General features: G+C 36.2%; 2 protein-coding genes across 3 annotated transcripts in view; one reads left to right on the top strand and one right to left on the bottom strand.

Annotated features, from left to right (window-relative positions):
- Positions 1-428: 428 nt before the first annotated feature.
- On the bottom strand, positions 429-8231 carry LOC132157312 (solute carrier family 25 member 16-like). Of its 2 annotated transcripts, none has more exons than XM_059566601.1 (10): positions 8105-8231; positions 6642-6787; positions 6092-6184; positions 5846-5979; positions 5154-5217; positions 4941-5062; positions 4799-4865; positions 4534-4696; positions 2699-2767; positions 429-1923 (listed from the first exon to the last, which is right to left on the bottom strand). In XM_059566601.1, the coding sequence occupies exons 2-10, from the start codon at positions 6739-6741 to the stop codon at positions 1767-1769; spliced, it is 969 nt and encodes a 322-aa protein (XP_059422584.1). In that variant the 5' UTR covers positions 6742-6787; positions 8105-8231; the 3' UTR covers positions 429-1766. The 2 variants fall into 2 exon arrangements, with proteins under 2 accessions (XP_059422584.1, XP_059422583.1); XM_059566600.1 differs by lacking the exon at positions 8105-8231 and adding an exon at positions 7762-7909.
- Positions 8232-8988: 757 nt separating this feature from the next.
- The window catches only part of LOC132157311 (methylcytosine dioxygenase TET3-like), a 39715-nt gene continuing 33351 nt past the window's right edge, over positions 8989-15352 (top strand). The window contains exons 1-2 of the mRNA XM_059566598.1: positions 8989-9315; positions 10309-11870. Of these exons, the coding sequence (XP_059422581.1) occupies positions 10482-11870 (1389 nt within the window). The 5' untranslated portion in view covers positions 8989-9315; positions 10309-10481. The remainder of the gene's footprint in view (positions 9316-10308; positions 11871-15352) is intronic.

Raw genomic sequence — 15352 nt, 5'->3', positions numbered from 1 at the left:
ATTCAGCATAAAAAATGTAAAGATATTTTACATAAATAATAATAACCCATACTGACACTATAACCTTTGTATACGAGTAGGCTATATAAGGCCAAAAATCCACACTGGCCAGTGAGCTCTACTTTTTTATGACTTGCATGGTAACATGATAAGCAAGACATACAGTATATACTATGACCAATGTTTTGTTTATAACATATTTTCCAGTCAAATAAGGCGTTATCAAACAACAGTACCTAACAAACATAGGAGGAAATAAATGCAAATGAATTGCTATGTGGGAGGTGTTTCATAGTAAATGCATTTCCAAATAAAAACCAGGGAACTTTAGGGAGATCCCACTGGATGACAAATTGTGTAAAATGGCATCATGCAAATACTTACTGGCAATTCATCAATCATATTTTAATTATATGATAACTCTAGACCAAGACAAAAAAAGCCTTTATTTTTATTCTCAAAGATATTGGTTTAACATTAACATTTCTTTAATGATCATCTATGCATACATACAAATTAAAAACAAATTCTCATTGTTAATTTGTTCAGTGCCTATTAACCATTTCAATCTGACAATGTCCATTTATTAAACCAATATAACAAATAAATAAAGGCAATTTATCCAAAGCAGCAAGACGAACTTTCTCCACAGTTCTCAAGAATCAGCAAAGATATGTTTAAGACAATCCTCCCATTCTAGTTATTCAGCTTGATGGCATTTAGTGCAAATAAACTTGAAATGTGATCAATAAATCATGACCTTCACCACTCATGTATTCACTCAGTAACAAAACTGTATCAGTATCTGTATTGAATGTACGCACATAAATGTTCCCCTTCATTTTTGGAAACGCATGCAGCTAAACGATCAACATGTACATGTAAAGTCCAATTACAGAGGTATTAAAGAGGATTCGATTCACTGCAACACTGCCACCACATGGCAACAACAAAAAAGCAAGTCATTACAACAGAAAGGAAAATGAGGCAACCGTTTGAGAGCAAATTTCCATTCAATGCAAAACAAAACAAGGCAATAGATCAAATATATATATTTAAAAAAAAAAAAATTTTAATCTGGCCTGGTGAAAGTGTATTCTGTTATTTTATTCTATTCTATTGAAGGGACTTATGTAGTTCCCATTACAAATCAGTTAACGATAATTTAAGATTCATATACATATGTGATATATACATCACCACACAAATTCTCATTTGATTGCTTTCTGTGAATTAACCTGCACTGTAAGGCATCAATCAAATATTAAACTTGAGTCACAGGAACATCAGCATGCGAACATGAATACTGTATAGACATTATGTACACTTGAGGTGACTCCGATTTTCTGAAATATAAAGCTACATATAAAATTTAGCAAAGAAAAATCAACTTCCATATTTGACTTAAAAATCAGGTCAAAAGCACCGTGATATACCTACAGAAACTGTCAGCATAGGTAAAATTGACTGTGATTTTGTGTTTTGCTTAAATGAGTGAAATATATTGTTTGATCTGAAATGTGATAGCTTCTTACAAACAAGTTTCAGACGCAGGTTTCCATGGGATTTCCAGTGTCAGTTGCTTTTGTCTCTGTATCCATAGTGATTGTCGCTGGGCTGTGCAAAGCCACAGGTTTGCTGTTTGTGAGGGTGTTTAGTAAGAACTGGATTTCACATGACTGGTCTCTGGAATGGAAGACAGGACTGCTCTGATGTCGCCGGGGGTTGTTTCAACTCGTTCCTTTAAGGCTTAGTCACTGATTGTTCTAGTTTAGGTGAAGGATCTGCTTCATGAACTCGTAAGTAGTGAAGGCAACAGCTTGTGACGGTATACAGCGGACGTAGTTGAGGGACAGGCCACGATACAGTCCTTTCCTGACACCATACTGGGTGTACACATGCTTGAGAGTTTTTCTGAGGCTGCTGCTCAAAAGAGATTTGAAATTAGAAAACATATTAATCACAGACAAAACTTGATGGGAATTTTGAGTTTAACATGCAGGAGATCCAACCGCTATACATACAGTATATATATTAGTACCAATGTTAAAAAAAAAATGTTTTTGCTGTATAATATTGTAATTAATATTGTAGTAACTGATTTTTTACTGCATTCTTTAATAAGTTAAAAAGAGTGTTTATTAAAAAATATTTTGTTGATTTTACTGTTACTTGTCAATTTAATGAATCCTTGCAGGTTAAAAATGTATCTGGTGGTGTATCATGGTTCCCACAAACACATTAAGCAGCACAACTGATTTCAACATGAAAATGTTTCTAAATGTTTCCTGAGCAGCAAATCAGCAGATTTCTGATGTAACTACTACTGAAAATTCAGCTTTGCCTCAAAGCAATAAATTGTTTAAAAATACAAAACGGTTATTTTAAAATCTAAAAAAAAAATCTAAATATTATTGTTTTTACTGTATTTTTTTAATTTAAATTATTATTCCAAACTTTTGACATGTAGTTTGTGTGTGTGTGTGTGTGTACAGTATATATATATATATATATATATATAGAGAGAGAGAGAGAGAGAGAAGAGAGATAATATAAAAATAATTATCGGTTAGATTTTAATACTTGTACATGCCTATTAACAAAGCAGTATCTTTTTTTATAATTTACATTTTAATCCACCTGTGTAAATCATTGAGGAAACGAAGACTTAAAATAATCCAAATTATATAATACTCACCAACATTTGTCAAAATCAGGGAGTGACGCACCTAACTGCATCCTCCTCCGGGCAACATCTAGTGGGTATCTGTGCAGAAATATTAGAAAGAATGTAGTATGTACGTACAGTAACACAAATGCATCTTCAGGGCTCAAAACAAAAAAAATAGAATAAACGTTTTATTTTTTTACATTTTAAACATACTGTCATGTGTTTATGTCTTATCTTTTCTTGACTTTATCAGCATTTTAATCCATCTTGTAGATGACCTGGGAGCTAAGATTCACTTAAAGTGGGAACTAAATGTCTTTTCCAACTTAAAATATACAGTCACACATTGTTTATTACACAGAATCTGTACCAATATCATGGACCTTAAGCATCAATAGGCCACTGAGTGTAGTTTGGGCTCCTCCTCAATGCATCCTGTAAATGTTGTCATACAATCTTAAAAATAAAGCAGCTTCATGACGCCATAGAAGAACCTTTTGTCTAAATGGTTTCATAAAGAACCTTTAACATCTGAAGAACCTTTACGTTTCACAAAAGGTTATTTTTTGGCGAAAGAAGGTTCTTCAGATTATAAAACGTTGAGAAATAGATGGTTCTTTAAAAGAACCTTTGACTGGCTCTATGTGGAACCAAACATGGTTCTGTGAAGAACCTTTTAAATCACCTTCATTTTTAAGAGTGTATGTCTTTCACACTTTCAGTCTGTTTTTCTTAATTAGTAAAATGCAATTTTAAAGGATGAGTTGAATCATGTAGACAACAGGTTAAGTAAAAATATTAAAATGCAATAGCGCATAAATATAGCAAAATGCTCCTCTTTATAGTTATTTTTCTAGCTGATTGATGAGCTTTTTGACACCAAATGGCTATTCTGAGATAAATTTATATGACGTTGTTTATACAAAGTTTACAAGCTTTACATGTTTTCTGCCGTTTGAAACACTGAATGAGCTTTTAGATGCAACATTTCAGTAAGTTGTCCTGTAGGCTCTCTTATAAAATAGCCTACCTTTTGATGTTAATTCATGTTCATTATGTACTATAGTAGTAAAGAGAAAGATTCAATGGGTAACTTGCTGTTTGAACTGAGGCGCTATAACGATGGCGCCTGCCGCATTAAAGAGTGCCAAAACTTTATTTGTATTCCGTTATGAATTTGGAATCATTTTAAAGCTGACACTTTGTTTATTAAAAAATAGAGCACAAAGCTTTTTGCGATTACTGGACGGCAAGTCCACGCATTAACAGAACACAGCATAGACTAAGATCTTGTTAAGAAGAAGCCATATTATTAATGATTATAAATGAGAATTGTTAACAATATTGCCAATATCCACACAGCTGACAGCTTTACCTGTTGTAGTTTGTTCAAGCTGTGAATAGAAATAGACGCTGCTTTTCTGCACTTTCACTTTTAACATCTGTCATTTCGATCTCTCTCTCTCTCTCTGAGCTGCGTTTAGCAAGTGTGCGGGCAGAGATATGGACTGTTTGAAACTATTTTTTTCCCACTAAAACTTTGATGCGCATCGTATCAGTTTAATACGCTAACATAACAAAAGATGTGATCGCAAAACAATCAGGAAAAAAGGCATTACATGCACATTTCTAAGTTATAACATGTAAATACATAGGCCTATTCGCCAGTGGCGACCTCAGCAAAAACTTCACTCACAATATAATATTTTTGGTTGCAAATGCAACCATTTTAGTCGCAGTTTGGAGCCCTGATATATGTAGCATACTTCTTATTATTTCCTTCAATTTAAAGCTAAATCACGGTTGTACTACAAACACTACCTAATAAACAAGGGATTTAAAAAAAAAAAAGAGACACATACGATATAGTTTGAGCAATTGCCCCAGCAACTCCACCACACATCAGATTGACGTGAGTCTTCAGCACGAGAACATCAGGGTTGTCAAGAGACGGCTTGCCTAGGAGCTCTGGGAAGTGAGTGAGTCCCAGAGTCTTCAATGTACCGAATGTAAAAAAAGAAAAGCCTGAAACAGAGAGAAAACAGTGACATGAGGACGTAAGCTAAACTGGTTTTCAGTTTTGCACACTGTATTGTATAAGTTACATTAAATAAACAAGAAATTAACCTGCATATGGAGCCATGCCAATGATTGTAGGGGTCAGACCATGATAGAATCCAGAGATACCTCCTTCCTTTAAAGATAAAACACTCATGCAAAACTGAAGCACAGAAAGGTTCTCAATTAAACTTCTTTCCTGTCTTCATACCTTAAGGTAAATAGTCTGAAAGGCGTTACGTATGCCAGTGTAGCGATGATGTCCTGTCACTTGGAACGCCAAGCGAGCTCGGATAACATCGAGTGGATAGGTGAAAATAACTGCAGTCATCCCTACAGAAAGAGTACAATCCAGATAAAGACATAATGCCCATAATGAAGTTACAAAGATCATGGAAAAGAGTCATGGAAAACAATCACAAACCTGCCATAGATCCTGCCATGAGCCGATGAATATGCACAGATAATCCAAGTCGTTTGTTAAGGAACTGAAAGTAAAGCAGAAACAACTTAACAGCATAAAAACATCTAAACAAAGTTTAGTACAAAATGGCATTAGTACAAAACTTTGTATTGTTAAAATTAAACTTAGGGAAGCTACACTAAAATTGCTACAAGGTACTGAAAAAAAAAAAAAAAGTTAAGTACTGACAAAAAGTAGTAAACTGAGGAAGCTGAAGTGGTTTAAAGTGACCATATATACACTAGTCATTTCAAATATATAACCATCAGATAAAATAACTGATTTTACTCATTACTCATTTTTTAAGAACAAATTCATTTGTAGCGAGACGTACATGAATAGAATACAACTACTAAAATTTTTTTATTTTTTAAATGGATCACTCATGAATTAACCAAATCTTTAAAATGAATCAGATTAGTGCTTTACTTGAGAGGACAGTTTATGAGATTGTGTTTGATTATTGCCTATTTTTACGGCTGCTTGTGGAATAAAATGTGACAAAAACCGCAGTAGTACTACTGGGAGAGCTATGATATTCTGAACAACTGTCACGCTACTAAAAATATAATTATGTTAGGAACGTCACTTTGTTTCGTTTGTTATTCCCCAAGACTGGCATTAGTACATAATGACTATGAAACAAAATTTACCTTTCTGTAGCTATCAAAAGCCATAAACTGAATGGCTCCATATGGGAAAATCCTGAGCATCATGGCTCCATTTCCCTTGTATAGTCCAAGGAAACCCTCTTTTTTTGGCACTGCCTTAATTGTGGCGAACACTCCTGAAAAAACACAAAAGATAGCATCGTGTTCAACCGTTTGGTGCATAGTTCTTTGTCAAATCAAGATGCACAGAAATATCTGTTTATCGGAAACATTTTGGATTTAACTTACCAAGGTGTTTGTAATGAGGATTTTGAGCTTGTAGTAAAATTTTCACTCTGTCAAGAGGCGCTATGGTGGACTTGGCACAGCATCCAGCAACTCCTTAAAATAGAATAAAAACAGATTCATATTTGATCAGTAAATATTTTTTTTTAAATAAAAGCAATCATAATAAAACACTTTTTTAGAAAACATTACATATTTTGTGTTTCTCTGCATTTCATGTGACCATTAAAAAAAAACGTTCACCCAAAAATGGATCTAAAGGGCTATTTAAATATGTTTTAGAAAGTAGTGCAGCTGCTTTATTTATGGGGTTTCCAGGGTACATACAGTGGTGTTGTACATTTTGACTAGTTGATGGGAAAAGTATTATTAAAATGCATCCCAAATTCTGTATAATTTATAATGTATAATTATTCAAGGTATTTAGAAGTGCCCACGTTAACAATATTGTGCATTACCGTGATATATCGCATTACTGAGTACCGGCACATGTCTTTGACTTATATAAATATTTTAGTAACGTTATATAAATTTTTTGTGATTAAAACTTCACCTCCAGCTGTGAAAGAGCGTAACCAGTAGTAGTAGTCTTTCTGGACAGGAGCTGGAATCTGAGCCCGAGTCCCTGAGGAGGACACAGCCTCTGTCGTCATGATGGCTGCTATCAGGACTGCAGAGTATTCATGTCTTCAGCACACTCTGGAAGGGAGGAAACAAAAATGTGCACTGGTATTATTCAGGGGGGCAGGGTTTCATATTTTATTGAAGCATCCCTGGGCGCCGCCATTGGCTAGCGGACCCCCACCTCCTGTTAGCATTCCATTGACTCCCATTCACTTTGGCATCACTTTGACAGTGAATAACTTTACATCCGAGGCGTTTAAAGACTCCTTTTATCCATTCATTATTTCTAAAGAAACACGTAAATGTATAAAAGACCCCATACCTTGTATCTTACGTTGTGGCCCCGTAGAAGCGATTTTTGTAAAAAATAGGCTAACGATTGCGTCATAACCTGCGACCCTCTGTCGCACAGTAGAGAAATTACCGTATGGACAGGAGGAGAAGCTCGCAGACAATCTTTTACTGTCTATGAGGCTATCGTGGGGACGTGGAGGCATGAAGTCAACGGAGAAGGCCATAGAGAGTCCATAAAAGCAACGGGACAAAATTATTCAACAACGTCTGCAAGATTCAGTGGGTGATTCAGATTTCTCTTGGCAGAGCAATTAGAAGACTTACAATTGTCAGACAGGTTGCTCACGTGACATCTACGTCATCAAGCTCAGTCTGCGCAGTACGCTCGACCCCCAATGGAGTCGCTGTGTCCATTTCTTTTACTGTCTATGGTATTATTACGCCTCAAACGATCGCTGACATGAAAGTCCTAACAGTCATAAACAGCTGGGCAGCGTTGTAAATGTATTACTTTACGAATCCTGGGTTTGGGGAAATGTTAACAGATTCAGTTCACTTAACTAGAAAGGCAAACCAAATAATATAGAGGTACCATCCATATAAGTAACGTTAGTCAAAAACTACTATGGTAAGTGTCCAGAAACATGGCACTTTCTTTTCACTGCGTAATTTTCTGGTCTGTTTTCTTTTGTTTCGCAACTTTGGCTAAATGTGATAACATTTCGTAACGTGCTCAAAGATAAGGATATTGTTACCTTGGTTAATGCTGATTATTCCGTGTGTCAACCATCCACATTACACCAGAAACAGATTTCATTCGACATGCGATTTACACTGAACTATTTACATGTTTCACAAACAGGGTTTTCAGCAGCTCTGACCTGAATCCTTGGAAACGGATAAAGTAGTATTGGCTAAAATCAAGGTCACTGGTTGCACAACTGTATATGGACTGTGTGATCCTTAAGCTGTCAGCTCTTCGTGTTATAAACACTGCGTCTGAACTGCGTGAACACTGCAAGTCAACGACGACGGAACTGCTCGCGCTACATTAGATCTATACGTATTTTGTTCTTTGTATTTAAACAATGTACTTACGAAACACAAATCAGAGATCAGGAATTCACTTTTCACGTGTTTTTCAGAAGTTTCGTCCATATCGTGTCCTTCACTGATTCGTTTCCTGTCGCAGAATTACTACGTAACTGTGTGTCAACCAACGAGCCGCACCACGTGTGAGGTTTTTAACATTAATCTAACGTTACATTACATTCATCAGACATAGTAATATAATTACGTGTGGTTTTTGCCAATACTGTGCATTGCAAGTTTTTTTTTTATTATTATTGTGATGATGATGATTTTGATTGTTGTTGATTGCATCATTTTTTTATTATTCGAAAACTGCGTTATAGAATAATAATGATAAAAACAACAACAATAATAATAATTATAAAACAATTATAATTATTATTAATGTTGTTGAACATTATGGTGAGTTGGCCTTATATTAATGTACCAGGCAAATATTATGCCTTTTCATAATATGCTGTATAATAATAATAATATATATATAATTATAAATATAAGATATAGTAATAGTAGTAACAATGATAATATCTGACTTTTTGAGGAATTACTGTCTGTATAGTACAATTTAATAAAATAATATAAATCATATATAATGATACATATCATATATGTAATAAAGATAATTGAGGAATTATTGTCTGTATATTAAAGTGGCATAATAATAACAATAATGGTTAAATCATGAGAGGTATAATTGTCATATTTGCTCATTCACAGACAAAGGTTGTGTTGGATTGGTAAATTCAGAAGTGACGATAGTCATAGTGAAAATGACGTCTTCTCAAGTCGTGGTACACGCATTTAAATGTGTTAGCAGTTAGCTATAAGCACAGTGAGAGTTAGCAGCCTAAATAAACATTGATTACGACAGAGAGACTGATTTCTGCAGAGATTGACTATATCCTGAGAACAGGAATCCAGTCCGGGTTTTCCCTCAGCCTCACGCCGACGTCCATTAAATATCCTGAAGTTGACTGGAGAGTGTAGGTCGAGTCTGGCAGAGCTGGCGTGAATGGATTGACATAAGAAGGATTTGTCTTTTATCGGGTGCTTTAGTCTCTGTGGCAGCATGTCAGTGTTACAGTTCAGAGATACGTTGTGAAGACGTTATTCAGGCGTGTCTAGGGAAGATCCATCGAAGAGAAATGCTGAAGGATCGGTCGTGTCGTACAGGCGGGGAATATTATTAGCCCTCGGACAGTGCATCTGTCTCTCCGGTATGTAAAGTATTTCAACTCCCTTCAACGTGTTCATAACAATACAGCAACCCACGGATTAAAGCCCCCTTGTTTTATTATTTGCTTCTCGTCACGTTTTAAAGTTAGTAGAGCGGCATATAGAAACTGAAACGAACTGTTGTTAGAGATAAGCGTGTGAGAACGTTAAGCTATTACTCAGCCACAAGGGCTGTCACAAAACATAGTTAGTTAGTTCTCTACTTAGACAACATTTTTGGGCATCGTAGGCGCGTGACTAGCAATTTTGCACGTGCCTATGACGCACAAAAATAATGTTTATGTAGGGAGCTCACTAGGTTTGAGACCGAGCCAGTGTATAAACTTGTGTGAGTGTCTTCAGATCCACTTGTCAGAACAAACATACCTCACACTTGCCTAATTTGTATTTACATTTTATTCATGACAAGTGCTAAAACACTTGTTTCACTTGAGGGGGACTTATTAGAGTCGTATATACACATGTAAACAAAGTCTGAAACCAATAAACATGTGAATAGAAGAAGATTGAGTATCCCTAATAAAAATAAGTGTGGTAGTTAATGATTACCATAGCCATAAACCATGAGATTTAAACTACTAACATTGTACTTGTCTGAAGAAACATGTCCATAAGCTATGGTAACACTACCGTGTGAAAACCATGCAATACCATGGTACTTTTTGGTAAGCATGAGGATTTGTATTATTAGCAGTACTATAACTATTGTGTTTGTACGCTGAATACATTGTACCTAAAGGCTGCATAATATTTCCTTTAATGTGCCAACATATCAAAATATCATCTATTGTGCATTTTTTTTCCTGGCTGAAATATATTCATAAATGTTCTTTATAGGAAGTTGGTTTATGGCAGAAACTGTAAAAAGTTAAACTTTGCACTCACACACAGTCATCAAACTATGTGATATGACATTGATGGAATAAACATAATCAGATGCTACATAATTCAATAATGAATTGTCCTTTCCACAGGTAGCCATACATCCATATGTCATCAGTGGGAAAAATGTAAATGTGATCTTACTCGAAATAGGGAACATTACAAAAAAAGATCTGAAAAGTACTGTTGCCCAGAGTCATCTTTATACTGTTTCCCATGCCGGCTATCCTGAACTCCTCCTCCCTCTTCCTCACTTGCTTCAGCTATGCCTCATACTCCCAAATCACCCAAGAAGTCATCTTGTGCATCCAAAAAGCAAAATGTTAGAAGGGTGAAAGCCTCCATGACTAGGAGGCAAAAGGTCAACTTTCTCAAAGCCAATGGCGAGATCAAGAAGGCCATAGACAAGAAACAGGCAGCCAAGACAGCCCAGAGAACTGCTGTCAGCAAGCCCAACAAGAGGACAGTCAAGAATGTCCTCATTGTTAAAGGATCCAGGCACACACGTGGTTCTGTGAACCAAAATGGCTTGTTGTCAAAACGTAATGGGAAAGGGAAGTCACCTCGCAATAGTGTCTCGTGTCCGAGGGAAGTTGAGTCCTACAGGAGAGTGGTTACAAAGATCAAAGGAGGTCTGGATATCAGGGAACAGGATACTGATACTACAAGGTCAGAAGTTCATGATCCTAATGGTGATGGACAACAAAAGGGTGCTGTAATTCCCACTGGAGAGGGACAGAGCGTTAACATAAGCTCAGAGCAAACTGCAGAGGATCACAGAGAGACTGTTGTTCACAACACTGACCAGGCAGAGGAAGAGGAAGAGACGGTGAAAGCAGGCAAAGAAACTATACAAAACGAACGCTGCTCGGCTTCTAGTGAGCAGCTAAACTCTGCATTTGTTGAGCAGCGTGACCCTCTTGCCCCTGTCAATAATGTGGACTTTGCCTACAACAATAATACCTCAAGCCCAACAACTCCCTCCCCTTCAAAATCAGATAAGTATGTTTCAGGTCAAATTGAGGAGGTTCAGCTCATCGCTCCACACACAAACTTTCCCGACAATTCTTTGCAAACCTCTCCAGAAAACTCCATGGAAGCAGATGAGACCGTAGCCTCCCAAGTGTGTCAGTCCTCCAATGAATCACCAGCATTTGAAAAGATTTCAAATGATCCCCAGAAGGAAAAAAATGAGTTTGAAAGCACTGCAGTTGTGGACACCAAAGACGAAATTGACGATGCTGAAATGTCAATGAAGAAAGAGGGAGCGCTTTCTCTCCTCTCGCTGAGCATGACCATTTACAACAGCACTCTTTGTGAAATGGGCCGTGGGCCTCAGGCGACGGTGTCACTCTCCAGTAGCACAGAAAGCACCCAGTCCTCATTTGTCAGCGACTCCGAGTCAGTTATGGAGCGCAGGGAGTCAGGAAACCCTCCTCTCCAAACTGAGGATATTCAACTGCGTTTACATCAAGTTCAAGAGAGGAGAGACAAGAAAAAGAGAATTCATTGCGATGTTTGCACGCCCTGCCTGCTCAAGATCAACTGCGGGGAATGCAGAAGTTGCCAGAACCAAAAAATGGGCCATCAGATCTGTAGGCTCAGGAAATGTGTTGAGCTGAGGAAAAAGCCCCACATGATCTGTATGAGAGAGGTAAGGCACCTGACTCTTAAACTTTTTGATCTGTTGCTTACCCTAAATTTAACATTTTGAATTAAAGTAAAATCTAAGATGTTCAGTACAACAATTAAAGGGGTTGTATCATAAGGAGTCAACTTTATCTTGATTTTTAAGAGTTAAAAAAAAGCTTTTTGATGTTACACAGTTAAATCCATCGGTTTACACATCAGTGATGTCTATTAGGTGATGCAAAACTTCCACCTAATCTCAGCGGTAATAAGGAAATGCCTTGTATATAAATTGTGGAACTTTCCTCTCTGCATATCTTTCCCAAAGGTCCCCAAGTTAAGATATAGGTTAAAGTTTATTTTGAAGGTCTCTGATCACTTAAATCTCTCCAGTACCTATCTGTTAAGATTGTCTGGTGATTCTGCCACAGCTATCACACAGCAGCAGAATTACGACTGTCAGTCGTTTGGAGTGCTAAATTTGGTCCTGTTCGATTCTCAAAAGCCGTGAATCGATCTTTTCTGGTATTTATTTCAGCAAACATTTAACATAAAAGATCAAATTCATGTGATTTTGTTTTCATTAGTCTTCTCCACTAGATGTCACCCACTTATTTACCTTGCGCGATGTTACAACAGAAAGCCTGTCACTCATTCAGTGCTTATGGCGGAGATCCTGATAACAAGAACCAAGAACAAAGCATGATTTGCAATGCTCAGGTAAAATTTTATAGTAATACCACAAATCTGTTGAAGCATGTGACATTACGCATAAAGGCGACATCATTTCCACAATGAATGAATGGCAGATGGTGCAACGCACTCTTTTGTTTACACAAACGTGGACGATGGTGCACACTGCGTTTTCAACCTCTGTCATCTCACTATGATGATATGAATAGAATACACAAATTTCATCCCTAGCTGCTCTAAGAGTCACTTCATTAGCATTTCACAGTTTAATTTGACAAAACTACCTTCATATAATACACAGCAGCTGCAGGTTCCTCACGGCAAACCCGTCAAAATAAAAGTTTATTTCAACGTTAATAAACTGTCAGAAATAATACTATTTAGTAGTCTTAAGACTGAATTTAACAACAATGCTGCTGCTGCTACTACTAATAAATATTAATAAATATTTATTTTTAAAGGAATAATCAGAGTTGTTTTCTTTTTAATTTAATTTATTTTAGTTGTGCAGCACTTTGTTTGCCAAAAAATAAAAGGGTTTTTAATTTGATTAGGATAAATAAAATAGTTTACCAGAAAAATTAAGAAGAACATTTTACATGGCCCTATTTTCTAATAGGCCCTAAATCCTAACAATTTAGGACTGTTGGTGCTTAAGAAATAGTTTATCATTCAGTGTTTCTGTTTAAAAAAAAACAACTAACATTCAATACTGATTTATAAAATAATTATAATACAAATCAGTGTTAATTTCGCTGACAATGACGAAAAATATTTGTTAACGAAAATAATTTCTGTGACGAAGACGAGACGTTGGCGAACTAAAAATAATATCTGATGATGAAATTATGACGAAATTTATGCCGTGTCTTCGTTAACTGGACGAGACTGGACTATAATGTTATTTGAGGACTACCGGACATTCAAAATGCATCCTATAGGCTATTGTCCATCATTTTGACAGGAAGATACAACAAAGAATATCGTATACATGTAGCACATAAATTCTGCATGGTATTTTATATATTTATATATTTAAGGCTCTCTCTTTGTTTGCATGTGTAAAACAGTGCTTTTAGCAAAGCAACGGCGAGTCGTGGGCCTTCACATTAGAGTTTATGGTGTGTCAAATACTAGTGCGCTGTGCATCCATTGAGATGAAATGAAAAATATCACTGATCGCTTGACAGAGAGTGAAACTCTGAAGCGCTCAGTCATTGTGTTCAGCGAGTGAAAATATATCTGTGCTTAGCCTCCAACTTAAACACTGGCGACTAAAATCTAATGATTTATTTGCCACTTGCTAATATTAGACATAATTTAGTCGCATATGCGAGTGATTTAGTTGTATTGTAGAGGGTTGAATAAAAATGCAGTAAATGGTATGTTTACAATAATAAATTAAAATATGGTAACAAATGCCAATATGCAATATCAAACAGCAAAAAAAATAACTGTTAAAATAACTGCAAGTGGCTGACAGTGGAATCCTTGCACATTCAAAATAAAAATAGCTACACCCACTCTTAAGTTAAAACAAAATTGTATAAGTTGGCTTTTTCATTAAAAAAAGATATGACCATTAGGCTGGAGAGGTTTTAATAAAGGCTTTGAAACCGATTTGGAAATTTAGTTGGTTTCTGAATTGTAGTTGATGATCATACTTTATCTTTATTACTGTCTTCTGACTGCATTGGCTTGAGAAAATATGAAAGAAATAGAGGAGCACTGGTTTCGGGCAAAACCCATCACATGATTTACCATGCGCATTGCACATGGCTTATGTGTCTATGTGTGTGCAAGTTTGTGAGTGAAGAATGAATGACACTACATATGTTAAGTTTCCATGTTACAGTGTGTCCTCCTTTTACTTGTGTGGGCTTGATGAGTCAAGTCAGTAGTTTAACACTTTGTCTTTTTGTCTTATTCATGTTTAATTGAGGCTATCAGTAGTCTTTGTCATGTATGTAAGTAAAATAATGACTTATGTTTTTGAAACAAAAAAGCATGCTGAATAGCACTATCTGAAAAAAATAATGCATTGAATTAACAGTACTTGCATTTAAATGCCTTGTATTTCCAGGGCTTGCATCTTTAGGTCCTGAAATTTAATATAGTTGTTCGTTTAAGCTGTGAATATTTCAATTAAAAATATTTCACAAACGTTTTCATAATTTAAAAAAATCAATAATTCATATTCACATTCCAGAATTCACTTCCAAAATATTAAATCGGTTAAAAAATACGAAGTATAATATTCGACAGGCAAATTTCGGCCCATTTTATTTCACTTTCCAAATACGCTTCCACAAATTCAGTGGTTAAAATTCGGCAGATAATTCGCCCTTTCACATCCGGGAGCTGCAGGAATAGCAGTAGAGCACAGAAGCATGATCTCCAAGTGCTGTCAGTTGCTCACCAGCAGGTGGTGCAAGCGGCTTCTGATGAAGACCAAAGCAACAGGTGGATTAAGTAATACAGTTACAAAAACTGATCTGCAGAAATTAAGCAAGCGCTAGGTAGAAGTTTTGATTATCGGGGCATGTGGAAAAGCTGATTGCGCGTAGCCTATGTTTATTTCAACCTCTTTGCTGTTACCAAGTAGCATTCAAAGGAGATTATAATGGTGTTTTACCCAACGCTGAATTACAGAACTAACATTACATCTAAGGAAGACATATATTGCTTTCGGTTGTTTAGTTTCCATAACTTTGTGTCATGGCTTGTGCGTCGCTGAGCTGTAATACTGGGGATCCCCTCACGTCACACTCCAGGATTCCCCAATGACGAGTAACGCTTCTCAATCAGCTAATA

This window comes from Carassius carassius, chromosome 14 (assembly GCF_963082965.1).
Source record: "Carassius carassius chromosome 14, fCarCar2.1, whole genome shotgun sequence".
NCBI lineage: Eukaryota > Metazoa > Chordata > Actinopteri > Cypriniformes > Cyprinidae > Carassius > Carassius carassius.
The sequence above is the reverse complement of the archived record's forward strand: the minus strand, read 5'-3'. Positions and strand labels throughout refer to the sequence as shown.

Excerpts from the sequence above, each read along its gene's own strand:
- LOC132157312 (XM_059566601.1), bottom strand. The coding sequence starts at position 6,741 with ATGACGACAGAGGCTGTGTCCTCCTCAGGGACTCGGGCTCAGATTCCA. Across the intron at positions 5,980-6,091 it reads TCCTCATTACAAACACCTTG|GAGTGTTCGCCACAATTAAG; the intron begins GTAAGTTAAATC and ends GTGTTTTTTCAG. Across the intron at positions 4,697-4,798 it reads TGGCATGGCTCCATATGCAG|GCTTTTCTTTTTTTACATTC; the intron begins GTTAATTTCTTG and ends TCTCTGTTTCAG.